Genomic DNA, 27,546 nt, shown 5'->3' with positions numbered 1-27,546 from the left:
TTAGCTCTAAATAATATATAGAGTATATTTTCCAAAGGCATCATAGTTAAAACAATATTGTCCACTATTGTTTAACCATGCTAATTTCTAGCTAACATACATAAAACATAAGACTCATAAAGAATCAAATATTGCTAGCAGAAACCTATGCATGTATAATTTCATATGTTTTTATAGTCTATGTGCATTTGCGTATCGTTTTAGAAAATGTATAATTGCATGAACATTTTCATCCATTAAAATTATTATCATATTCCATATATTCAATTTTATATATATATATATATATATATATATATATTACCCCCACTTACCCTTCAAGTAAAAGCCCTCTTTATTTCCTGGATAAAAAACTTCTCCTCTTTGTGCTACATAGGCTTGGGAGATTTTTGGTTGGTTTGGGAACCCAAGCCAAAGCTCTAAATAATATATAGAATAGTAGAATAGATGCACACACAATGGCCAAAATTTCCTTAGCTAAGGGTAGCTACCATGGTGATTGAAAATGGCAAGTAGATGCACAAGACCAACCACATAAGCAACACAGTCTAAGCCAGACATGACACATCACCACAAATAAGAGCAACGGATTTCTGGGACTGCTTATCCATATCTTGATAGATGTAATTGTGATATCTTGATAGATGTAATTGTGAGAGATGTGCAGTGAGAAGCGTATTGCCATAGTTGCTGGGGTTGACACAACCTATCTATATTCCTTGCCACATAAAGAAAGTGAATGACCATAGTAGCCCAACACATGACTACAGACTCGAGAGTTGGTCATGTGCGCGAGCTTTCAAAAAAAAAAAAAACAGGTCTTACCTGGCTAGAAAATTCACCCAAGCGAGAGGGAATGCAGTAACGTCATGGGAAAGGCCTCTGGGTTCTCTCTCGTGCCAAAATTCAACGGCTTTTGTTCTCATGGGTCATGGAAGCATGACTGACGCATGATGATGACGCTCCACTATTAACCCGTCCCGCAGGGAGAAAGGGACGCTTTTCCTCTTCTTTCTCTCGCTGACCTTTCCGATTGTTACCCAGATTTAAAAAAAAACGAAGAAGCGAAGAAGAAGAAGAAGAAGCAGAAGAAGAACAGAGCAGGAAGAAACCAAATCCAGTCATTCGTGCATCATCAGCATCGTTCTCCTGACAGACGCTCCGCATCAGGGACACGTCGCAGCCCACCCCTCAATCGCCAGGTTGGAGCCATCGCATGGCTTTCCTGAAACGGGCCTGTTGCCGGGCCAGGGCGCTCCTGCCCCCTGGCTTGCCTGCCGTCGCCCCCGGCCACAGCTTCCATGGCTTCCTTCCTCAGCAAAGATCGTTTGGCTCTGCAGCCGCACCGGACACTGTTGTCAAAGCAACGCTCTTTCCCGGTGACGGTATTGGTCCCGAGATCGCTGCCGCAGTCAAACAGGTTTGGATCATGTCTATGCTAACCCTAAGTGGGCTTTTCATTTCTTGTTGGATTCGTGGGTTGCACTCTTTCTGGGGTTTCGACTGCCGCATTATTTGTTCCAACAGGTAGGCCAATCATACACGGTTATGCCATACTCTTGCAGAGTGATGGCATTGTCGTCGGACATGGACTGCCAGTTATACATGCTTTGCATTTTCGATTTCATTTCAGTCTAGCCAGTTTTCGTATGTTTATGACGTTCAGTTCTTACTCGTGTTCTAGTTCTCATCTGACAAGACAAGTAGTTCTTTCACATTGCCTCCTCGTGTTCTAGTTCTCATCTGACAAGACAAGCAGTTCTTTCACATTGCCATTACTATATGTCTGGATTGCACGTAGAATAGGGAGATTTCTCTAGTTTTGTTACAACTGCATGGAGAGGGATCATGGATGACATAGTGGACACTTATATTGTAGCCTTTAAGCTCTCTTACCAATGCATTGCTGGAGTTCAATTATCACTTAGCCTCAACTTTCTAACACTGTCTTAATTACTACCATTGGCATATAATTATACCAACTTGTCAATGCAGGTCTTTCAAGCTGCAGCAGTCCCAATTGAGTGGGAAGAGTATCATGTGGGCAAAACAGTGGATCCACGCACTGGCAGTTTTGTGACATTTGAAAGCATGGAGTCTGTGCGACAGAATGGGATTGGCCTGAAAGGTCCCATGACAACACCCATTGGCAAAGGTTACAAATCCTTGAACCTCACACTACGTAAAGAGCTTGGGTTGTATGCAAATGTTAGACCTTGTTTGAGCATTCCTGGATATAAGACACGCTATGACAATGTCAATCTTGTAACAATTCGTGAGAACACAGAGGGAGAATATAGTGGGTTGGAACATCAGGTCAGTGGAGGTTTCATACGCCCTTTTGTTTTGAAATCATTTGCGAGCAAATCGTGGACTGTCTGCTCATTTTGGCTCTTGCAGGTTGTTAGGGGTGTTGTGGAGAGTTTGAAAATCATAACTCGGCAAGCAAGCTTACGAGTAGCAGAATATGCATTTCAGTATGCTCAAAATAATGGTCGACAGAGAGTGTCAGCCATACACAAAGCTAACATAATGAAAAAGACAGATGGGTTATTTTTGCAGGTCAGGTCATATTTTTCTGGATTAGGATATTCTAGAATATTACTTCCACGTTGGTTATATATGCCAGATTTTGTGAATTTTATGCTGTTGAATCAAGATCTGGCTGATTTTCTCAGAAGCTCCTACTTTGCAAATTGTCCGGTGAGATGACATCACATAGAAGAAATCTAAAGACTTTTGAAAACAATGTGTAAATTAGCACTTGACCGCATTGCATCTGCCGAATTTCACTATTGTGTAGATAAGTAGGTGCTCGAACTTAGATTAAGAAATGATGGAGTGCTCTCTGTAGTCTAGCGGTTCACACTCTTGTAAGTGTGCATATTTGGATGGCAAATACTGGTTGGGAATTCAATGTCACATGAACAACAAAAGTTTAGGATTGAAGAAGGCAATCTGTAAATCAGCGGTTGACTGCTGCACAGTTGCATATACTAGACAGAAATGTAGTGACGAATGATGTGTTAGTTGTGCAAGTGCAGAGCAGTAGTAGTAGTTGCTGAAGAAAAAGTAAAATATAGTCGGCAATGTAAATGCAAGCCTGATTGGCACAAAAGAGAGACAGGCAACAGCTCTTGACCTAAGATGACTGCTCCTGAGATCCCAAGTCCATAGCTTGAATGACCTACAAGTCAGCACACAACTGCACCATAGCTAGATAGCCCGCCCTCATAGAACCTTCCATTTCTCTTTTAGATGATTGGGACCTTGTTAACCATGAGGAAGCTATGCTTACATGGGAATTTGATGATGCCCGTGCTTATTGTGCTCTTCTCTTGATGAATCTCTAAAGAGGTTCTACCAATGGTCACCTCTTGTAGAACAACTTTAGTGGTATGGAAGAAGCTTTAGATGTTGTACGAGGCTTCATTTCACTTCAAAATGATTGGGACCTTGTCAACCACGAGGAAGCTATACTTACATGGGATTTTGATGATGGAGGTTCTACTAGCGGTAACCTCTTGTAGAACAACTTTAGTGGTATGGGAGAAGCTTCAAATGTTGTATGAAGCTCCATTGACTACGCGTGTAGTGACCCTCTATGGATAGCTCTAGTAGAAGATTGAATTGAAGGACGTTATCCAGTCTTATGTTAGAGATCACAGCCTGATCAGGGGCAGTAGGGCAGGTACGGTGGCAGCAGTGCAGTCGGACTGCCACGTGGTAGTCCGACCAGTGCAGTCAGTCGGCTGCATTTAATGCAGCCGACAGGCTATTTTCTGGCACCCTGTTTTGTCCAGATTTTGGCCATAAATAGCCGACATCCCGAGCAGTCTCCTACACTTCTCTGCTCGCAGATTACAGACCGGTGACATGCGCAGATTCCGTCTCTATTCGCAGATTTGAGACAGGAGACAGTGCAGACTGCAACGGACTTCGAGGTGAACAGCAGGTTGCATTGTCGCGGTGGAGACACGCAGTCCAGCGCACTGTGCCCGTGTATATATCTGCATATCTTTGTATTCAGCACACTTTATACAGCAGATCTTCATCTTCCAGTGTCTCTTTCTCTCTCTTCTCTCTCTGCGTTCTCTCTCTCTTAGTCCTACGCTTCCGCACCGCTGCACTTTGACATGGTATCAGAGCAGTGTTAGAGGGCTGACTGAGCGCAGAATCAACCTGAAGAGGAGTTTCCATCGCAACACAAATTTGCGTTTTTTGCGTTTAAGGGCAGACAGGAGGGCTGCGCCTTGGAACAAGGCTGAAGCGAGTGTGGGCGTGCATGAAAGGAGTCCAGGTGGTGGATTTGATGCTGTTTACTGCTGTTTGTCGCGGAGGAAGTTTGAGTTTTCAGCCTCCAAGTGCAGGTTTTGCTTTTTCATCGCCTTCGGCGGGTAAAGAAGGTTCAGGACGCGGAAGAGCCTTAGCAGGCTGAGTTTTCCCAGTCAGAGAGGGCTGCTTTTGCGTTTGTGAAGGCATTACAGGTGAAGATGTCTACAGAGATTGACTTGGAGTTCCAATCGATTATGGACCGGAAGGTGCCTGTCTTACCGGCTCTTCCTACAGATCAGAAGCTCGACGGCGACAACTACCATATTTGGCGCGTCATGATGTTGGCCATCCTGGAGTCCTATGATTTGACGGAGCTAGTACAGGAGGAGATTGACCAGCCCTCGGTAAGAGATGAGTCCAAACTCTCTTCCGATGCTCGTGCGGAGTTGGCTAAGGCTCAGTCTCATTGGGACAAACTGAATGCCAGGATTCGTTCCTTTCTTTTTCTATCATGTACTACAGCCGTGATCGCTCACATCGAGTACTTGACGGTGGCTCGGGAGATATGGCTGGAGCTTGATCAGATGTACAATCGGATGACCCTTATGAAGCGAGTTTCTTTGGAGGTATAGATGCGGACCTTGTCCGTAAACAAGTCTTCTTCGCTATGGGAGCACTCTAACAAGCTAAGGCAGCTTCAGATGCAGATTCAGAATGCGGAGAAGCCGATTTCCTCCGAAGACATGGCGATCACACTATTGTCCCAGTTGCCGCCACGATTCGGTACATTTTACTCTGCCCTTATTGCTTCGGGGCGAGAGTCTACTCTTCGGTGGGAAGAGTTGGTTCCTATGGTCTTGGACCAAGAGGAACAGTTAAAGGGACAGAATGCTTCCAAGTCGGAGGTGCTGACAGGTCAAGCCTCTTAGAAGAAGGGGAAGGACCAAAAGAAGAAGAAGGGGGATAACAAGTCCAAGAAGGACAAGGAGAAGGACAAGGACAAAGACTCCACATGCCATATTTGTGGAAAGACTGGCCATTGGAAGAAGGATTGCCGTAACAAAGACAAGAAGGATACCAAGGATTCTGGAGCGGTGGCTGCACCCTCATCAGCTGCATTTCTTCATCTAGTTGTCATTGAGGACGCTTCACCGAATGCTTCTGATGCTGCGATGATGGCTCCCCAGGCTCGAGAGTGGATCGTTGATAGTGGTGCCTCACGATACATGACTCCTTCATTAGATGGTGTTGCCCAGTTGCGATCCTTGTGTGGGCAGATTCTCATTGGAGACAGCTCTTCAGTATCTATTGCAGGTCGGGGTAAGATGCAGCTTATTCCCAATGGACGAGGTGGTACCCATACCTCAGAGGTTTTGCATGTACTAGGCTTAGGGTACCATCTCGTTTCAGTTCATAAGATTTGCTCCCTTGGCCTTTTGGTGGAGTTTAATAGTACTACAGTGCGAGTCCTTGATTGTGGATCGAGGAAGGTTCTCTCATTCGCATATGAGGAGAACGGCATTTATAAATTGAAGCCTTCCACCGCCCTCTCTACTCTTCTTCTTACCTCTTAGTCACAGTCAGAGTTATGGCATGCTCGGTTTGGTCACCTGAGCTATGATTATCTTTGGAGGGCGTCACGTGGACAGCTTGTTCGAGGGTTGTCGGATATAGTGGTGAGCCAGCAGCCATGTGTCTCTTGTATTCGGGGGAAGCAGCATAGAGATGCCATTCCCCACACAGCTTCGCGGCGGTCTACTTCACCGATGGAGCTTGTATCTACGGATCTATGTGGCCCTATGAGGAATTAGTCCTTGCGTGGGAGCTCGTACTTCATGCTGATCGTGGATGACTACAGCAGGATGACATGGGTCTACTTTTTGGGATTAAAGTCAGAAGCTTTCTCACACTTCAAGGATTGGCTTCTCTTTGAGGAGAACCGATCGGGCCGGGAGTTGAAAACCTTGCGATCCGACAAGGGTGGTGAATTTGTTTCTAATGAGTTTGCTTGGTTTTGTGCAGATAAAGGAATTCACCAGGAGTTTGCCAATACCAACACTCAAGAAAATGGCATTTTTGAACGGAAGAAGCGCAGTGTGATCGAGATGGTGCGCACCATGATGGAGCATCGACAGACCCCTCAGGTTCTGTGGGCCGAGGCTGTGGCTACTGCAGTCCATATCCTTAATCGATCCCCTACTTCGGCCGTGGAAGGGATGACCCTGTTTGAGGCTTATTTTGGGACGAAGCCAGATGTTTCTTACTTCTGGGTCTTTGGGTGTGATGCCTATGTTCACATTCCCAAGGCTCACCGTGATAAATTTGAAGCAGCTTCCCGAAAACAGGTATTTGTTGGCTATAGCTTCCAGTCCTAAGGCTATCGACTGTATGATCCCGTCAAGCGGGATGTGTACACTAGCCGCGATGTGCGGTTTGTTGAGGTTCCGGCTATATCAACGGGTGAGAAGCATCCCGTTCTTGGAGATCCAGGGGAGAGTTGGGCTCCTTCTACAGTTCCACTGGAGCCCGTGCCTTTTGATTATGATTCTGTTTCTGACACAGAGTCTACTGTTCCACCGGTCACCTCAGAGGAGTTACCTCCGATGGATATTCCAGAGTCTTCTGCTGATGGAGAGAGACGAGGGGAGGTTCGGTCTCCTCCTCGGCTGGGCCCGTGACACACTCCGTGATTCAAGGATTGAGGGGGTTCCTGAGGAGTGGGGACCGCAGGATGGTCTGCGGCGATCACGGCGGCACCAGGCACATTCTACGGAACTTGTTTGCTCTAACTATTGTTTGATGACCCGTGTTATGCAGGATCGAGAGCCCACCTCCGTGAAAGAGGCTTTATAGTCCGCACCATGGAAGAAAGCTATGGAAGCCGAGTTGGAGGCTATTGAGAGGAATGACACTTGGTCACTCGTGCCTTGCCCCCCGCATAAGAAGGTGATTGGCGTCAAGTGGGTCTTCAAGACCAAATACCTTAGCGATGGTTCTTTGGATAAGCACAAGGCTCGCCTTGTTGCTAAAGGTTTTGCACAGCGCCCAGGGATTGACTGTCATGATACTTTTGCCCCCACAGCTCGTATGGCGACCATTAGAGCTGTTCTTGCTTTGGTTGGCCATAGGCGATGGCCTGTTTACCAGTTGGATGTGAAGTTGGCCTTCCTCAATGGTGATTTGAAGGAGGAGATCTATGTTGAGCAGCCTCCTGGCTTTGGATCTTCAGATGGGAAAGTCTACAGGTTGAAGAAGGCCTTGTATGGCCTCAAGCAGGCTCCGCGTGCATGGAACGAGAAGATTGATTCGTTCCTTCAGTCTCAGTTGGGATATCGGCGTTCCAAGGCCGATCCACAGCTTTATGTTCACTTTTCGGAGGATGGTTGTGTGCTTTTTGTATTATATGTTGATGATTTGGTTGTCACAGGTGATGATGCACGGTAGGTCCAAGAGACGAAGTCAGCTTTACATTGGACGTTCGAGATGACGGACTTGGGTCTACTCCATTTCTTTTTGGGCCATGAGATTTATCAGTCTCAGAGGGGGATCTTCATCTCTCAACAGAGATATGTACAGGAGCTCTTGGTGTCTTATGAGATGAAGGATTGTCGGGCCCTTTCTACTCCTATGGATCCGAATTGGAAGGCCACTTTCCATTCAGCTTCTCCTTTGGCGGATGCTTCCCGCTATCGTCAGTTGATTGGGTCCTTGATTTGGCTTCTCAACACTAGGGTTGATCTATGTTTTGCTGTTGGGCTCTTGATAGGGTTCATGAGTGAACCTAAGACGGTGCATTGGCAGGCTGCTCAGAGGATACTTCGGTATTTGAGGGGGACTTCTGATTTAGGGATTTATTATCCCGCAGGGACAGATGGTTCAGATCTTGTACTTGCAGGTTGGAGCGACTCGGATTGGGCCGGTGATGTGGACCACAGGCGGTCTACTACAGGTTACTGTTTTACCTTGGGTGCAGGTGTTATCTCATGGAGTAGCAAGAAGCAGCCCACGGTAGCCCTTTCGTCTACTGAGGCGGAGTATCGGGCCGCATCTTCCACCACATGTGAGGCTGTGTGGCTTCGGAGATTACTGGAGGAGCTTGGGTGCCCCCAGACTCGTGCTACTTTGCTGCAATGTGACAATGAGAGTTGCATTGCCTTGGCACGGAACCCTGTTTTTCATGCCCGGACGAAGCACATTGAGATCCAGTACCACTTCATCAGAGAAAAGCTTTTGGATGAGACCATCATTGTGGAGTACTGCAAGATGGAGGACAATCTTGCGGATTTGTTTACGAAGGCACTTCCCCAGGCTCTACTTCGGAGACATTCCAGATCCCTTAGGCTTCTGCCTTGCTCAGGCTCTGAGAGGGGGTGTTAGAGATCACAGCCTGATCAGGGGCAGCAGGGCAGGTATGGTGGCAGCAGTGCAGTCGGACTGCACAGTCGGACTGCCACGTGGCAGTCCGACCAGTGCAGTCAGTCGGCTGCATTTAATGTAGCCGACATGCTATTTTCTGGCGCCTTGTTTTGTCCAGATTTTGGCCATAAATAGCTGACATCCTGAGTAATCTCCTACACTTCTCTGCTCGCAGATTACAGACAGGTGGCATGCGTAGATTCCGTCTCTATTCGCAGATTTCAGACAGGAGACAGTGCAGACTGCAACGGACTTCGAGGTGAACAGCAGGTTGCATCGTCGAGGTGGAGACACGCAGTCCAGCGCACTGCGCCCGTGTATATATCTACATATCTTTGTATTCAGCACACTTTATACAGCAGATCTTCATCTTCCAGTGTCTCTCTCTTCTCTCTCTGCGTTCTCTCTCTCTTAGTCCTACGCTTCCGTACCGCTGCACTCTGACATCTTACTTACTTCATATTACACAGCTATAGGATCAGCTCCAGGGCATGTAGTTTGTGCTTTTAGAGCTCATCTTGTGGGGATTGTGCTCTATAAGCTCTCTAGAGTTCAATGAAGTAGCCAATGCTTTGCGGGCCCAAAACCTCTGTGAGGATGTGCAACCTAAGGGAATCATGAACACACACACACACACACACACGCGCACAAGAAAGCCAAGAGGCTATGAGACGTAAATCTCCTTCCCCAAGATGCCATTTGGAAAAGTTGACTTCATGTCCATTTGATAAATTGACCAATGGTGATAAGCGTCAAGAGCCAAGATAGCTCGAATAGTGGATATCCGAGCTATAGATGCAAAGGTCTCAAAGTAATCCAATCCTGCCCATCGAGAAAATCCTTTGGCAGTTAGTCGAGCTTTATATTTGTCGAAGGATCCATCTGTAAGATACTTGGTCTTATAGACTCACTTTACACCAATCATCTTTTGCTTCTTTGGATGGGGAATCAATTTTCAAGTTTGGTTTTACTTGATAGAATTGAGCTCAATATGCATAGCATTGTGCCAAATCTCCTATGTAAGAGCCTTATCAATTGTAATAGGCTCATAGTCTTGAAGAATTTGTGACAAAAGGGCATAGTTCACACAAAGTGAACTATTCTTCTAGGCTTGAATCCTAGCTGATCTACGTGGGTCGAGAGGTATTGGAGGGAAATGAGTACTTGACCTAGGAATGATGACAGACTCATCTTGCTGCGAAGGAGACCGAGGAGCCTTTGGTACTTGTAATGCATCTGTTTAGAAAAGGCACTCCCCCTTACTAAGGGAAGGTAAATCCCCCTTATCCGATGAAGAAGTCTTCCTCTCTAATAGCTCAATATTTCCAAAAAAAAGGTGAGGAGATGAGGAAGGGGTAGAAATACTCGATGACAAGGTAGAAAAAGGAGCCATCAAGGGTCGAAGGGGAGGAGGAGAGGAAGATGGGCTAGAAGAGGAAGGAGGGGAAGGAATTGTAGACAAAAGAGAAGTGCTAATGGGTAACCTGGAAGGAAGGGGAGGGGTGGAAGGTTGGGGAGGAGGGGAGGGGGGGGGAGATGTTAGTTGTGACACAAAACCACCTGCAACAGAAGAACCATCAATCAATCTTTATATGCAGCAGCCTGAAGGGTTTGTGGAAAAAGAAAAAGAGAAGATGGTGTTGAGATATCGAGCTCCACTCGTGATACGCCAGGGTGACCTTTGTGTATTTATGTCACCGACTTGTCACTTGCAGACGCGGTTGGTACACCGCCCATGAATAATAGCTACATGATAGCTATCTTTATCTACTCTAGTTCGTGGCTCAGTTAGTATGCCACCTTAGTTAGTTGAGTTTGGTTTGAGACCCATATATAGGGTTTTTCTATTTCTTAGTACAAGAGTTCTTTTTGGCTTACACAACTAAGAAGAGGAAAACTGTTTTCAGCCTCCACCCTTGTGTGTATTCTCCCATTATGCAAGCAAGAAAGCTACAAGTGAGACTCCTTCCTTCTCTCCCACAATCTTGACATGGTATCAGAGCCTTGTTCGTGGTAAGGAGCTCAAGAAAGCAAGCCAAGCTCGCGGTGGTCTAGTAAGAGGAGCAGTGTTGCTTTCATTTTCTGTTTTGGGAGCAGATCTCTGCAGGTAGCACAGTCGAAAATTGCAGGAGTGCATTGTCTCAGGTTGAGACGCCTCTCGCGGTGAAGCAAGAGGGTAGTATATTCTGCGGGTGAGGACTTTAGCTCTCGGCGACCTTGTTTTTTTGATTTGAGGCCATTTCGGGGCCTGTTTTGGAGGCGGAAGTTTTCTGCACGCACTCAAGAAAAGGCCCAGTTTTATGCTGTGTAGCCATTGTTCTACAGGTCGGTGAAAAGTTACTGTAGAAATTGCATCGTATGCTTGTGCGCAGAGACATTGGGAGTTACAGAATCATCCCTGTTGCCTGTTGATGCAAAATCGTTACTAGGAAGTGACTGTGTGGTCAAATACCACTTTCGCCATTTTTGCAGATTTTCCCTTGTGAGGGTGAAGTTGTGGTTTTTGCAGTGACAGAATTTTTTGCAGTCTTCTGTAATGGCATCTGATTCTCTTTCACAGATTGTCACTGAAAAGCTTGACAAGAACAACTTCCAAGCATGGAAGTTTAGAATGACGAATTTCCTTATGGGAAAAGGATATTGGAAATTTGTTGCAGGAAATGAAGAAGAACCAGTTCTTCTTGATGTTCCCAATCAACAGCAAATGCATGCATTTAAAGCATGACATGAGAGAGCCAGGAAAGTTATATATTGGCTGTCTATCAGCATTTCAGACTCTATGATTGTGCATATTCAGAATGCAAGTACGCCAAAGGAGGCATGGGATACTTTGTCAAAAATGTATAGCACAAATACGCAAGCCAAGAAAATGCAACTCAAGCAAGAGTTGCATAATGTGCAAAGAGAAAATATGAGCATCAACGACTACCACATGAAGGTGAAGAAGATTGCAGATGCACTTGCTTCCATTGGGTCACCAGTGGAAGATGATTTAGTTTCTGTGACCTTGAATGGTCTAGGAAATAATTATGCACAGTTTCGGACATCCATTTCAGTTCGTGAAAGATTTCCTGATTTTGAGGAGCTGATTGCTCTTCTAATTTCTGAGGAGCAAAGAAATGGTGGTGCATCTTTTTCAGGAGGAACTTCAAAAGAAGCTGTCTTCTATTCAAATGCTGGAAGAGGTAGAGGCAGAGGTAGAGGAGGCCGTGGTAGAAATCAGAATATGCAACAAACTCAAGAAAACCAGTCCTATGGAGGAGGACGTGGTAACTCTAGAGGCAGGGGGAGCCAAAGAAGTCGTGGTGGATGGCAAAGAGGTCAAAATGCAAACAGTAATGTTGAATGCTACTACTGTGGTAAAATGGGTCATATAGCTAAAGACTGTTATAAAAAGCAGAATGACATCATGAATGGAAAACTGCAACAAGGGAATTATGCATATTCTAGCAGACAGGGTGATGACAGAAATGAGCATTTGTTCATGGTGCAGCACATGAATAATTCTGTGACAAGTGCAGAACAAAACAATGATGTATGGTATGTTGACTCAGGTGCATCAAACCACATGACAGGTCATGCAGAATGGATGGAGGATGCAAGGAAAATGGAAAAACTAGGATTTGTGGAGACTGGTGATGATACTGCACATCCTATTGTGCAGATTGGAAAAATTCCCTTGTCTATGCAGGATGGGAAAAAGAAATACCTGTCCGATGTATTTCATGTCCCGAATATCACCAAGAATCTGGTTTCTGTCGGTCAAATGGTTGAGCAGGGCTTGCAGGTCAGATTTAATCCTCATGGATGCTTTGTTGAGGATATGAAAAATAAAGGTCGCTTGATAGCAAAAGGAAAGAGGAAGGGCAGAATGTTTACGTTGGATGCAGACATGTCTGAATTGAGTGCAACAATGTTTGCACATGGGACCGGTGTAGTTGCAGATATTGATATTTGGCATAAACGCATTGGTCATGTTAATGTACAGCGACTTAAATCAATGCAGGCCCAAAATATTGTTGCAGGTTTGTCGAAATTTAAGGTTGCAGAAATGCATAAGGTATGTGAAGCCTGTCAGTTTGGAAAACAGGCAAGGAAACCATTTCCTAGACATGTTCAAGAGAGTGAGAAGCCATTGGAATTAATCCACTCTGATGTGTGGACTACTAAAGCTGCATCTCTTGGAGGTTGTCATTATTTTGTCACTTTTATTGATGACTATAGCAGAAAAGTTTGGGTGTATTTTATGAAAAAGAAAAGTGAAGTTTTTGGGCATTTCAAAACCCTTAAAGCTATGGCTGAAAAAGAAACAGGTCTGTAAATAAAATGCCTAAGGTCAGATGGAGGGGGAGAGTACCTCTCAAATGAGTTTGCAAAGTTCTTACAGGAGCATGGCATAAAGCAGCAATATTCATGCAGTTATACCCCACAATAAAATGGAATTGCAGAAAGGAAAAACAGACATATTGGAGAGGTATCTCGTGCCATGCTCAATGAAAAAGACTTGCCAGATTTTTATTGGGCTGAAGCAGTTGCTATAGCAGTCTATATAATGAACAGGACTCCCACTGCAGCAATACATGGTATGACTCCAGAGGAGAGGTATACTGGTAGGAAACCAGATATTTCTCATTTGAAAATTTTTGGTTGCATTGCCTATGTACATGTGCTAGATGAGTTGAGATCCAAGTTGGATCCAAAAGCTGAGAAGTGCATCTTTATTGGTTACTCTCTGCAGCAAAAAGGGTATAGATGCTATAACCCTTCTACTCGTAAGTTTACAGTGAGCAGAGATGTTTTTGATGAGATGAGTAGCTGGTATAAACCAGTAAATGTGATTGATGATGTAGATACACAAAATGGTAATGCTGCACAGAATTCACAGCAGCAGTCACAAAATATTAGTGGACCTGGAGCGTCCTCTAGCAGTGGTTCACATTCTTCGCCATGGACAGGCAGATTGAGATCAGGAGAATCTTCTCAAAGCAATACACATAGCGGTATGCAGGTATCACGAAAAGGAAAAGAGAAGGTTGATCAGCCCATGTTTGATGCGAATGCAGGTCACTCTTATGTGGATGGTGAATCTAGTGGCTCAGAACAGAGCATTGATGATGAGTTGTGTATTCCTTCTATTGTTACACCTGGAGAATCTTCTCAAAGCAATACAGATAGTGGTATGCAGGTATCACGAAAAGGAAAAGAGAAGGTTGATCAGCCCATGTTTGATGTGAATGCAGGTCACTCTTATGTGGATGGTGAATCCAGTGGCTCAGAACAGAGCATTGATGATGAGTTGGGTATTCCTTCTATTGTTACACCTGGAGTAAGGAAGATCAGGGATGTTTTGAGAGCACCTGGGAGTGAACCTACTTTGCGCAGGTCTACGAGAGCTAGGTATCCTGTGGATAGGCTGAAATATGATGGATTTACAGCCATTCACTATGCATATATGGTTAAAGTGATACAGGAACCAGAACCCACTTCTTTTGAGGAAGCCATGGAAAAATAAAAATGGGAGAAAGCCATGGATGAAGAAATGGATGCCTTGGAAGCAAATGCTACATGGGAATTGGTACCTTTGCCTAAAGGTAAAAATGCAATTGGTTGTAAGTGGGTTTATAAGGTGAAGCACAATGCAGATGGTTTTGTGAATAGATACAAGGCAAGATTAGTAGTCAAGGGGTATGCACAAACATATGGCATTGACTATGAAGAAACATTCAGTCCGGTTGCAAGGATGGCAACCGTAAGAGCAGTCATTGCTATGGTTGCATCAAAGGGATGGTCTTTACATCAGATGGATGTAAAGAATGCCTTCTTGCATGGTGATTTGCAAGAAGAGGTTTATATGGAGCAGCCACCAGGTTATGTGCATGCTGTTCATCCTGAGTTTGTTTGCAAGTTGAAGAAAGGCTTGTATGGCTTGAAGCAAGCACCTAGAGCATTGTCTGACAAGATAGGACAGTATCTTGTCACTATTGGCTTTCAGATTTCCAAGGCAGATTTCTCACTTTATGTGAGAAAAACAGAGAAAGGTATTATGCTACTTGTCATTTATGTTGATGATTTGATTATGACAGGTGACAGTGATGAAGATATCATTCATGTGAAAATGCTATTGAAGCAGAAGTTTGAGATGAAGGATTTGGGAGAGCTGCGTTATTTCTTGGGCATTGAGGTGATTAGATCACCAAGTGGGATACAGCTCTTGCAGAGGTAGTATGGATTGGACATGCTGTCCAAATATGGGATGACAGGCTGTAAGTCTATTTCAGGTCCTTTGGAGCAGAATGTGAAGCTGAGCACAGATGCAGGTGAGCTTCTAGAAGACTCTACTATGTACGGACGCATAGTAGGAAGTTTGATTTATATGACTATTACCAGGTCAGATTTGAGCTATGCTGTTGGATTGGTAAGTCAGTTTATGCAGGCTCCAAGGAAACCACATTTGGATGCGGCTAGACGCATACTCAGGTATGTGAAGTCCACATTGCAGTATGGACTATTTTATGAGACTGGGGTTCAGATACAGTTGCATGGATACACTGATGCTGATTGGGCTAGTAGTATTTTTGATAGACGATCTACCAGTGGATATGTGTTCTCTTTTGGGAGTGCTGCAGTTACTTGGAGCAGCAAAAAACAGCCTACAGTTGCCTTGTCGAGCACAGAGGCTGAGTACAGGGGTGCAGCAATGGCTGCATGTGAGGTAGCTTGGTTGCATAAGCTACTTTATGATATGCATCAGTCTACAGATGGGCCAGTTGTTATTTATTGTGACAACATGAGTAGTATATACTTGGCAAATAACCCAGTCTATCATGCTAGAACAAAGCACTTTCAGGTGCATTATCACTATGTGCGAGAGAGGGTTTTACTAGGTCTTATTGATCTAGTTTATGTCAGTACAGAGGATCAGGTAGCTGACATATTCACGAAGGCATTGGGCGCAGAGAAGCTGCGCAAGTTCAGAGACCTGCTTGGTGTGCAGGAATTGGGATTGAGCTCGAGGGGGAGTGTTGAGATATCGAGCTCCACTCGTGATACGCCAGGGTGACCGTTGTGTATTTATGTCACCGACTTGTCAGTTGCAGACGCGGTTGGTACACCGCCCATGAATAATAGCTACATGATAGCTATCCTTATCTACTCTAGTTCATGGCTCAGTTAGTATGCCACCTTAGTTAGTTGAGTTTGGTTTGAGACCCATATATAGGGTTCTTCTATTTCTTAGTACAAGAGTTCTTTTTGACTTACACAACTAAGAAGAGGAAAACTGTTTTCAGCCTCCACCCTTGTGTGTATTCCCCCATTGTGCAAGCAAGAAAGCTACAAGTGAGACTCCTTCCTTCTCTCCCACAATCTTGACAGATGGTATGTAAACTCAAAAGGAGTTTGTATGGGCTGAAACAAGCACCAAGAGAATGGTATGATAAGTTTGATACATTATGCAGTCTCAAGGTTTCCATAGAAGTCAAGTGGATCATTGCTTGTACATCGAGAAGGTAGTAGATGGCAACCTAATTATCTTGTTTCTGTATGTTGATGACATGCTGATTGTTGGTAGGGATACTCATGCCTTGAACTCACTGAAGTAAAGTCTTCATGGCAACTTTGACAGGAAGGATCTTGGTGATGCAAATCACATTCTTGGAATGGGAATACTACGAGATAGGTCAAAAGGATTACTCTATCTATCTCAGCAGGAGTAAGGTCAAAAGGATTACTCTGTCTATCTCAGTAGGAGTATATCTCTAAGGTTTTGCAGCGTTTCAATATGGAGGGGGGGGGAACAATTGGGGTTTCATTGCCTCCATATGTGAAACTTAGTGCAAAGGACAACCCTACATTTGATGATGAGAAGGTTGAAATGGCCAAGATACAATATGCTTCAGTTGTTGGCAGTTTGATGTATGCTATGGTTGCTACATGTCCTGACATTGCCTTTGCAGTGGGAGTGGTTAGCAGATACATGGCAAACCTTAGTAAAAAGCATTGGGAAGCAGTGAAAGGTATTATGAGATACCTCAAAGGCACAAAGGAGTCGTGCATCTGCTTTGGAAAGCAGAAGGCATCTGTTGATGCAGACTATGCTGGTCATACGGATTGCAGAAAGTCCACCTCTAGGTATGTGTTTACTTTCACATGAGGAGCAGTCTCTTGGATCTCAAGGATACAAAAGTGTGTTGCATTGTCTACTACAGAGGCAGATTCTGTGGCTGCCACTGAGGCATGTAAGGAGGCTTTATGGCTTTCACGTTTGGTGGGAGAGCTTGGCATTACAAAGTTACTTGTTCTCCATTGTGGTAGTCAGAGTGCTATCATGCTAGCACAGAATCCCGTCTTTCATGCAAAGACGAAGCACATATAGGTGAAATATCACTTCATTAGAGATGTACTTGATAGCAAGAGCATTGAGTTTGTCAAAGTGCATACAGATGATAATCTTGCAGACCTTCTCACGAAGGGTCTTCCAACAAAGCGGTTTGGTCATTGTCGACAGATGATGGGAGTTGGATAGATATATGTATTTCAGCTTTGTAAATACCTAGACTTAGCTGATTTTTTTCCTCTTAAGGCACATTGCCTTTAGGTGGAAGGTTGTTGGGAATAAAGGTCCATTGTGCTCTTTTATATGTGCACGGGTGTGAACACACTCTTAGCACTTGTACTTTCATATATATATATATATATATATATATATATGCATGCATGCATGCATGCATGCATGTATGTATGTATGTCTAAAAAACCTAAAGTGGTACACTCGTCATTCTATCCACAAATCGTGCTCACTCTTTCTCTCTGTTACTCTTTGCTGCTAACAATCCCTGCGTGTCTCTATCCTCGCACTCCCAATCACTACATAGAGACCAAAGAGCATCTTTACTTAACTCTAAGTCAGAATATGGTCGTAATAATAATTTGACCTATTTACGATTAAAACCTAGTTGAGGCGAATTAAACCCTAGCCTTATTTATCATATAGGATTTCATTTACCGGACTGCCTCTTGCAATTTAGTTCAGCAATTTACATGCACGTCTTAATCTATCTTTTAAGATGAATCCCTATTATGTAGTGCAACCGAACTGTCCATGATGCCACGCAAATCTAGATACTGGTGTAGAATACATTGAGCTTTGGAGATGGCAATCGGGTCAAAAGAATCATGACCATATCCTCGGAAGATATAGTCCGTTCGAGAGATGCAAGCTCATCTCTCATGTCCTTCAGTTTGTTGATGTGGTCCTTCATGGAAGGTGAATCATTGACACTGAGCATTCGAGGCTTGTTCTCAAGGGATATGCAGTGGGCAAATGCCTTTTGATGGTACAAAGATGCTAGCTTCTTCCACACCTCTGTTGTAGTCTTCAATCTGCGAACATGCACTAGGATAGAATCCTGTAAGCTCATAAAAAGAAATGATTTGATCTAGACCGAGAGTTGAGCTGATCCCACAGGGCTGCATGATCCATCATTGATCCCACTTTGGGATCCTCCATGAGATGGGGTACTAGATGGGAAACAAGCTCCCAAAGACTGAAGATGTTAAGAATGCACTTCACCTTACATGACCACAATGAATAGTTGGAACCATCCAAGTGGTCCTCTTTGGGCAAAGAAGGAAGTATGGGCACTTGCATTAAGGGTGCCATAGGGGGCATCTTTAGACAAGTACGACGGGTCTTTTGGGAAACATAGAGGGAGGGGGGAGGAGAGGGCTGCCGTACAAACAAACATGGTGACCACCGATCATCTCAGTCTTTGTGATAATCTCGCCGCCTTTCAAAGGAATGATGAGAATGCTCCTTTGAATCACCAAAGCTTGCAAATACTAGATAAGACATCTTCTATGATTTGCAAAGCACCCTCCAAAATTTGAGTTTGCTGTAGACAGCCCCTTGAACATTGGAAATCAGCTACAGATTCACGATGGAATCAATATAGACGGTCTGTTTGATGGAGGTTAACATTCAATTGCAAGGAAAAGCTTGCGTTTGCAGCAAAACACCGATGCAAAAGGCTGTTTTTTCAGCCCGGGAGGTCACCGTTGCTCCGATCAGCTTTGTGTCCTCACGTTTGGTGATGATACCATGTGAGAGAGCGCAATGGAAGAGAAGCATGAACCCAAAGAGTTTGATGATGATACCATGTGAGAGAGCGCAATGGAAGAGAACCATGAACCCAAAGATAGAGAGAGACTCAACAAAAAGAGAAGATAATGTGAAGTGATAAACTGTACTGAATCTGAAATGAATGCTGAATATAGAAAAGGGAAAAGAGTGGACTGATTGGTGCTTGCACGCGGCGCACAGTGTCAATGAGGGCATTGGATGAGGTTGAGAGTGATGATGGCGACACTGGAGGTAGAGGAGTATGCCAAAGATGGAGTGTGCACCACAACCTATAGAAGAGAATGATCTGGGCAGCCAGCCCAATAGCTATAAATAGTTATAAATTGACCAAATCGGCCAACTGCATTAGGCTACCTTGCCTTGCCGTGGCCGATTGAAACCAACCTTCCTTCTGTGGAGGGGTGGTAATAACTTGATTATAACTTAATTACAATAAGCAATAACTAATGAAATGTTGAAACACAAACATTCACCAATCAATATTGGACATTGGACACCTTGTTGGCCCCAAAACTGGTGGCCCTTCCTATATTTCTTTATCTTTAGTTACAATTGAATTCGAATACGAGGGGATTCCTTCAACCCCCTTCGCAATCCAAAAGCCCCTTGTTGTCTCAGTAATGACCGGCAAGTCTTTAAATGGATTTGCCCCTTGATTTACTCAGGCAATTGGCCTTCAACAATTCCTTGGGAAAGGAAATTTACTTCAAATTTGAATGTTGGTTGGTCCCTCACTTGAATCTTGCTAATTCTTAGCCCTGAAAGTTCAAGTTTTGAGGCTTCAACCTCTTGGCATGCTTCTTGAGGTGGTTGTTAAACCCTAATTTTTGCGGTTTACAATAGAGAAAAATACAATTTATTAGCTTGCATTCCAAGCTCAAATTTTCAGCATTATTAAATTAGTTTTCAGATTTATTTTTTAAAAATTAATTTAATAATTATTTTAGCACCCAAAAATTTAGTATGACCAGCTGTCAATTAAATTGGCTAGGCCAATTTATCTCCTAAGTGTTCTCGAGTCTTATTTAGCCCTTGGATTGGCTAATAAATCCCTAGTGCCACCAATTGATACTTATGGCTAATAAAATGTCGTAGGCCAATTTTTGGTACTAGATATCACCTAGTCTTTTGTGCACCATTACTTAAAGACAACTTTTGTCTTTGACATCCATTGATTTCCTTGGGTCCTTGGCTTGCAAATATGAAATAATCTTAGTTGCACTTCACATATGCAACATATACTTAAACATTTGATTAAAATTTAATCCAAATGTTAAGTAGAGCAAACAAAATTTCACGTCCTACATTGACTGCAATAAACGCAGTCAATTGTATAAAAAAATGGAAAAATATGTTGGGTGGCTTCTCGGACACAATCACACCCATGTGGGGTAGATTCTTTGACAAATGGGGCAGCATCGATTGGTAATTGACATGCAGATATAAGAAATGCATAATCGAATAGAAGAAATGCATGGGAATGCACACTAAACTGTTAGAGCTTCAATGTCTCTGTCAAACTATGATAGGAGCTCACAACTAGGAGACGATTGACGAACAAACCCTAAAATAGACTAGCTAACAACATCATCGACACTAGTCAGTTTTAGCTATATAGTTTGGATGATGCTTGAGCATGAGGTGTAATTGAAGTTATAAGAGAGACTTCCATCTTGGTATGGTGGCGATGATGTGGCATTTGGAACTTCAGAGTGGGCTGATAGGAAGAAGAAGGTGAAGGCAAGGATTGTAAGAAGAAGGAACATTTGCACAAGGAGTTAGTGGCTTTGAGGAAGAAGAAGAAGTAAGACGCGGACTCTTTTGACAAGTCATCCTCATCTCGTCCTTTTCTAGCTTCGACTTAGATTCTCTAGCCAAGGCATGGAAGGGATCACCTTCTTTAGAGAAGGGGAAGGGGTTGGTTGCCCCTCCTTTTATTGCTTTCTAGTGCAAGTGATATGATCATCCCTCACAACTCTTGAGTGCCAGAGAGGCAGTGTGAGAGGGTGGTGAGGTGGGGTCAATGAGACTCATCTATATAGTTATACAAGTACATAGGATCCAGAGAGGGACTTGCATGACACATCGCCTAACGTTTTGACAGGTTTTGACATCGTGGAGTGGGATTGGCATCTAGGTTCGTGATGGGCTGTTTTATGATAGAGAGTGGGATTGGCTCCTAGTTTGAGCTCACATGAGGGGACACATTGGCAGTCTAGCTGAAGGTGGGGAATCCATGTTCATGTATGCTTAGAGGCATAGTTGATAGGATGGCCATGTATGGTACTATGAGGCATTGTTGACAATGTCAAAAGTGGACGCAACAATGGAAGTGTAGGAAATTGTTGTAATATATTACACAATATGAGAAAAGAATCAAACAACTCATCATGAATATGGATGTTAATCCTAGCTCCAACATTTCAAAACTTGCTAGATTGTAGTCAATGCATCAGGGAAACCTCTCTTAGGATCATGTGAACCTGTATAAATATTTAAAGTATAGATGAGGTCGAACCGCCCCACCTCACCACCCTCTTACACTCCCTCTCTGGCATCAAAGAGTATTGAGGGGTGACTTGCATCACTTGTACTAGCAAGTTGGAAGGGATGCCCCTGTAGCCATTCCTGTGAGTGCATTGTTGGAGCCTAAACTTGGACTTGTAGATGATGAAGACTTGTTGAGAGGGTTGTCACCTTTCGTAACACTCGGCTCTTCCTTCTTTTGCAAAGCTACTAATGTCTTGCAGTCCTTCTGGAGATGTTCATTCTCACCACAATACTAGCACCGAGACTTTTTTCGTATGTCATCCCTCTTTGAAATTGGAACAAGTGAAGCACCCAAAGACAACATCCTCATCAAAACTTGGAACTGAACAACAGAACTCTCCAAAATAACTCTCGTAGATGAGTAAGCAATGCCTACATGCTGAGCATTAGTATGAGAAGGTGGAGTAGTTTCAAGAGTTCAACACTAAAGAAAGCACATAGGGAAAGGATCAACAGTAATTGGAGTCTAGTGAGAAGAACACAACAACAAATAAAATAAGAAACCTGCTGCTGCAACAAAACCAAACTACTGCTGTCCTGTGTGAAAACAGGTCGCATCAGCTTGCAAACTCAAAATGCAAATGCAGCCCTGGAAAATGCAGATGTAAGGAGTCGGACACAGGTCGCCAGTCCTGAAACAGTCCCAAAAACCAAAAAAAAGAAGAAGGCAGGCTGCAAAACACAGGCTGATAAACCAGAAAACAGGCTGTTTTGGCTGCAGATAGGGTCGCCCAGGCTGCAGACAGAATGCAACAGTCAATGAAGTCCAATCAGGACCAGAATAACTCAAAACCCAAATCTGCAGCAGAAAAAATTAGCACTAGCACACCTCAAATGATTGACACTAGGCAAGAGCAATGCCTCAACCTAAAATTTAATACCATGTTAGAAGTGGGTGCAGCAATGGAAGCGTAGGAAACTGTAATAGACTGCATAACACAAGAGAAAAGAGAGAAGAGGAACATTGCAAAGAAAAGAACATTGCACAAATAACTTTGGGAGAAACAGATGCTCGGGAAATGGAATCCATATTCTAAGACATGAGTTAGTATAGAAACAAGGTGAGTCACTTGTTGTGTGGGTACTGGCACCGGCTCCCTCTCTCCACTAGTACCTGTTATGGAAGTATGTAGATGAGCTACAGACTGAGGAGGAGGGATCTTGAATATACATGCATAAAATAATACCAAACATGCATTAGATCGGCCAGCATGAAATGGCCAAAACCTCATAAACGAGGCACCAAAAAAATGCCCAAATTACTCTAATGTGCCCAGCCCACTGGGACATGCATAGACTTACACATGAACTGACATATTGGCTGACAAATAGACATAGAGAGTGGTTATGATTCTTTTTTATTTTTACGAGCTGGTATGATTGACATTGACATCAAGTTCTCTCCAAGGCACCTTGGTGGTGGCTTGATCACCCACTGTTTGGGTATCCATGGTCCTATTCAATAGTCTTCTATGCTTTCATCACTGTACGCACTACTAACACGTGTTGCATAGCATGTGGCTTGGACTCTTGGAGCCATACTTTGTACATTTCCCTGTTATTTCTGTAACATAAGATTTGAGGATTGTGTTTGCCTTTCGGTTTGTCTCATCTTCTGTTGAGTTGTGCAAATTAGGACTTGGTGTCGTACATATGTGACTCATCATTTATAACAACTGCCTTATATGTATTATCAGCTGTTTCACATGACATTTCACTTGGGTTCTGCATAGAGGTGAAATGTTTTAGGACGAAATGCAATGTTTCAAGGGCAAAACTTTTAGGGGTGAAGTGTTTTGTGGTTACCCTGCACTAAAGCCCATGAAATGCACAATAAGTATAGTGCTCTTATCCATGATATGCATAAAACTAACAGCCTGTTTGTGAATAATCAATAGTAGCTTGATAAGTCCCTGTTTTATTATCATAGTTCTAGAGGCCGGCTCAGAATTTCATTAAGCTTGAGTGTTGCCTGCTTTCACTAGAGCACTAGAATTGTGGTTTGAGTCCTTTTGTTCGTAAATTTTGTGTATTTTACCTGGTCACTTGTATCCTTTGACTTCTTCCGACATTGGCTTGCATGGAGCCCCATGTGCTTGCAAACCTAGCTCTGAGAACAAGTTATTGCAATAAGCTTATGCAAATGGATTCAGTCAATTCTGCTGGTCTGTGAATTTGGGAGACTTTCCAATACTTGGTATTAGGTGAAGCTTTACCTTCATCACCTATGTCGTATGACTTCTTTTGACATTGGTTGGATGGTGCCCTGCTCAAAAACCTAGCTCTTCAGCTTCTCACATTTCTCCATGGAGGTCTTTTTCAGCTTTTTTTTTTTTTTTTGTAAAAGAGGTCTTTTTCAGCTTTTGAGTCCTGTTTCCTTCCTCTTAGACTGATACTACTTGCATGGTTGTTCCTTGGACTTGTATTTCAGGCTGCTCTGTGAGGAAGTTTGTACTTTGTATTTGTTAGAGACTAATGTGTTAGGACCTAAGGAGGCTTACATTTTCTTGCCTCTCTTTTTCACTCTTGGCAACTTTTCTGTATTTGTTAGTTTCTGTAAGCTCTGTTGAAGTTGATGAATATCATAGATTAAATGTTAGCTTGATATACCGATATTAGCTCAACTCCCCTTTTTAGTGTTGTACTTCCAGACACTTACTCGGAATTTCATCAAAGTGTCATTATTGTGTGCTTTCACTTGAGAAATAGGAAATTTGGTTGAGTCATTTTGTTGGTGCAATATGTTATCTCACCCGGTCATTTTCAACTGAAAACTTGACAGTGTCAGTACTTGTGCATCTGTAATTTTATGCCAAATGATCATCTGAATAGAGTAATTATAATGCAGTGTTGTCGAGAAGTTGCAGAGAAATATCCAGACATAACTTATGAGGAGGTCATCATTGACAATTGCTGCATGATGGTAAGAGTGCTACTGTGCATGTGTTTATTAAAGTTTGGTTTATTTCTGTGAAGAATTTGTTTGAATGTATTGGCTGTGCAGTTTTTTCAGGTTTGCTAGCCTTTAGTTGCTGTTTAAAAAAGAAGACTGACTTATTTGGTGGTGTTAAAAAGGACTAACTTCATATGTTTTTCAACAAGCAGTTGGTGAAGAATCCATCACTATTTGACGTTCTAGTGATGCCGAACCTATATGGTGATATTATAAGTGACCTCTGTGCAGGTCTGATTGGTGGACTTGGTTTGACACCAAGGTAAACTGGCCATTACGATAGGTGCAGAGTGCTTAGTTTCAGCCTGGAGGTCCCCTAGAGAGCTGATTTGTGGAATTTTTTTTCTACCAGTTGTAATATTGGTGACAAAGGGCTTGCTTTGGCAGAAGCAGTTCATGGAACAGCTCCAGATATTGCTGGCAAGGTGGGTGAATTGTTTTTCACATTTACTGCTTTGGTGAGTTGAAAGCTGAGTGCTTATTTGAAAATTGCTGTTTCTAACTTCACTGTTATTGCAGAATTTGGCCAATCCAACAGCCTTACTTCTGAGCTCGGTTATGATGCTTCGGCATCTTGGCATGGCTGAAAAAGCTGACAAGATTCACAATGCAGTTTTGAAGACTATTGAGGAGGGGAAGTATCTTACTCACGATTTGGGCGGGAAGTCATCAACTACAGAATATACACAAGCTCTCTGTGAGAAGTTGTGAAATGTTTGACATGTCCTTTCATTGTTGTCTAACTAGCTTTTTCCTGAACCAAAAGGCAACTTTATCATGAGTGGGGTGTGTGCATATGACCTGGCTGGTAATCTACTTTGCTGGACCCTCCGAAGACCAGAATAAAGCTGAACATGTAATGGCAGTGTGATGCAATAATACTGAAGACTCCCTGTGATGGCCATGGAACTGTTCAAATTTTACGGTGTCAATTCTTTTACTTTCTTTTCTCCCACAAAGAAATAGCAGTGTCTTGGGGGTGGGAGGGGAGCGCACACCTTTGGATGTATGGCGATCTCAATGTTGTTGTCCATGCTAGTAAGACTCAGACAACTCCTATTGTTTCAGCTGGAACAGGTGCAGATGCTTAGCGTACCTCTACACTTCTTGAAATAAGTGTCTTGTGGAGCATCCATTATTATATAGTAAACAAGGTGGTAAAAGTCAAAAGGGCTTCCCTAACCGAATTTATAGGTGGGAATTTGTGTGGCCTTCCTTTCAAAGATTTGGGGTATCAAGGGAAACTAAGGTAATAATGTACAATTGCGAATGCTCCATCTCAACAATGGTTTGTCTTTGAAGGAAAGATTGCGTAGTAAGTTTGCTGGTGTTTTTTGAAGTAAAATTATGTAGTAAGGTTGCTGGAAGGAGTGAGAATACACACAATTGATATGCTACATAATGTGAATACTTCAAAGGGGAAATTAAATGAGAAGATGGGAAGGCCTTTTAAGAGTAAGTTTACTCTTGAGGTGAATAAAGTGAACAAATATTCACTATTTGTATTGCATGTGGATGCCAAGATAAAACGATCAGAACTTAGATGATTGAACCTCAAAATAGAAATGGTGATATTTAGTTGTCAAAGCTCAAATAATCAAATAATCAGTAGATAATCTGTGCCAACCAACAAATGTTGTCGGAGAGAGAGAGAGAGAGAGAGAGAGAGAGAGAGAGAGAGAGGCCAACATGATCTGTGCCAACCAACAAGAAATGTTGTTGGAGAGAGAGAGAGAGAGAGAGAGAGAGAGAGAGAGAGAGAGAGAGAGAGGTCAACATGATCTATGAGGCCACAACTTATAACCATATGTATGGTGATACAAAGTGTCAGGGAAAAAAACAAAGGAAACTAGATTTGAATGCTAATAACAAAAGGAAACTAGCTACTAATGTGAGGGTGTGTGCATCATCTCAAGAAATCCCTAATTGGTTATTGGAGTATAGTCTCAATCTCAACCCATGAAGAGAAGACCTCTAATGGTTTGGCTCTAGCATGAGCAATGATTTGTTGTATCCTCTTGTTTATGTGTTGTCGATACATGTGTGGGGCCTTAGGACATTTGTATCGGTCAAGTTGGATTGCACAATTGATTAGTATTTCATAGGTTGAGATTGCGCAAGGGGCTCCTTGGTACCCCTCTCAAGTGGGAATTGAGTCTTTGTTTGGGTGCTCTTGGTAAAGAAATTTGAGTTGTTTGAGTAGGGCCTTAACACACTAGTGCTTTGCCTTTGAGGATCATCCCTCATAATCCTTGTATCTCCAAGATATAAGAGGCCATGGCATCTTTGGCAAGTGTAATCGATAACTCTTGATAGTGTGTAAGGGGCTCCTTGGTACCCCTCAAGTGTAGATCGAGTCTTTGTTTGGGTGCTCTTGGTAAATAAATTTGAGTTTTTTGAGTAGGGCCTTAACACACTAGTGCTTTGCCTTTGAGGATCGTCTCTCATAATCCTTGTATCTCCAAGAGATAAGAGGCCATGACATCTTTGGCAAGTGTAATCCATAACTCTCGATAGTGGCTTAGATCTGTCCTTAAAAAGACAATTTAAGTGGCCTTGTATCTCGTAGTATGCAAGGCATCAACAAATGTAGTGCTCCTTTGTCTTGTCCTCGTCAACAAATTTGGTTTTTACTTTCCATTGAAGGTATGCATACATATCTACCAACCTCAATCTCTAATTAGAGCGAGGTGTGTATCTAACCAATGGCATGTATAATCCCAATCAATATGTGAGTATCCATGTATCTTGGATGCATAACAAAGTAGAGAGAGAGAGAGAGAGAGAGAGAGAGAGAGAGAGAGAGAGAGAGAGAGATGTTCAATGATCATATTGGCACCTCAAAGGCATGTATGACGAAGAGATAGGTTGTAGTTATGGGGAGCCATTGGTACAAATAGAAACCCAAGGCAAGGTGACATTAGTACCACGAAGAACAACCACTAAAGCTATAAATGTTATGGATGTATCATGACTTAAAGTAGTGCTTAGGCTTTTTGAGCTTCTCCATGATGACTTTGCCACTTTAATAAATTGCACTTTGGCCTGAAAAGCAAATGTTTAGGCTTTTTGAACTTCTCTGTGATGACTTTTTCATCCATTTGTCCTCCTAGTTACTTTCATTTTGGCCATTTTACATGGTCATGCTTTGAATTAAGTTGGTGTAAGCTCATTAGTGATTCATTTTTTGATTGGTTCCTTTAAAACATTG

The 27,546-nt window shown here is 43.1% G+C and overlaps 1 protein-coding gene across 2 annotated transcripts; it reads left to right on the top strand.

The window, feature by feature from the left end:
- Nucleotides 1–865: 865 nt before the first annotated feature.
- On the top strand, nt 866–25,641 carry LOC148035178 (isocitrate dehydrogenase [NAD] catalytic subunit 5, mitochondrial-like). 2 transcript variants are annotated; one of them, XM_087680158.1, is made up of 7 exons: nt 872–1,420; nt 1,996–2,316; nt 2,401–2,562; nt 24,231–24,305; nt 24,488–24,597; nt 24,688–24,760; nt 24,855–25,641. In XM_087680158.1, exons 1-7 carry the CDS (start codon nt 1,217–1,219, stop codon nt 25,044–25,046), a joined length of 1,137 nt encoding a protein of 378 aa, XP_087536284.1. In that variant the 5' UTR covers nt 872–1,216; the 3' UTR covers nt 25,047–25,641. The 2 variants fall into 2 exon arrangements, with proteins under 2 accessions (XP_087536283.1, XP_087536284.1); XM_087680157.1 differs by having other exon boundaries at nt 866–1,420; nt 1,996–2,562.
- The last annotated feature ends 1,905 nt before the right edge of the window (nt 25,642–27,546 follow it).

This window comes from Lygodium microphyllum, chromosome 6, assembly GCF_053477565.2.
Source record: "Lygodium microphyllum isolate KBCC chromosome 6, Lygodium_microphyllum_v1.1.10, whole genome shotgun sequence".
Taxonomy (NCBI): Eukaryota; Viridiplantae; Streptophyta; class Polypodiopsida; order Schizaeales; family Lygodiaceae; genus Lygodium; species Lygodium microphyllum.
The sequence above is the reverse complement of the archived record's forward strand: the minus strand, read 5'-3'. Positions and strand labels throughout refer to the sequence as shown.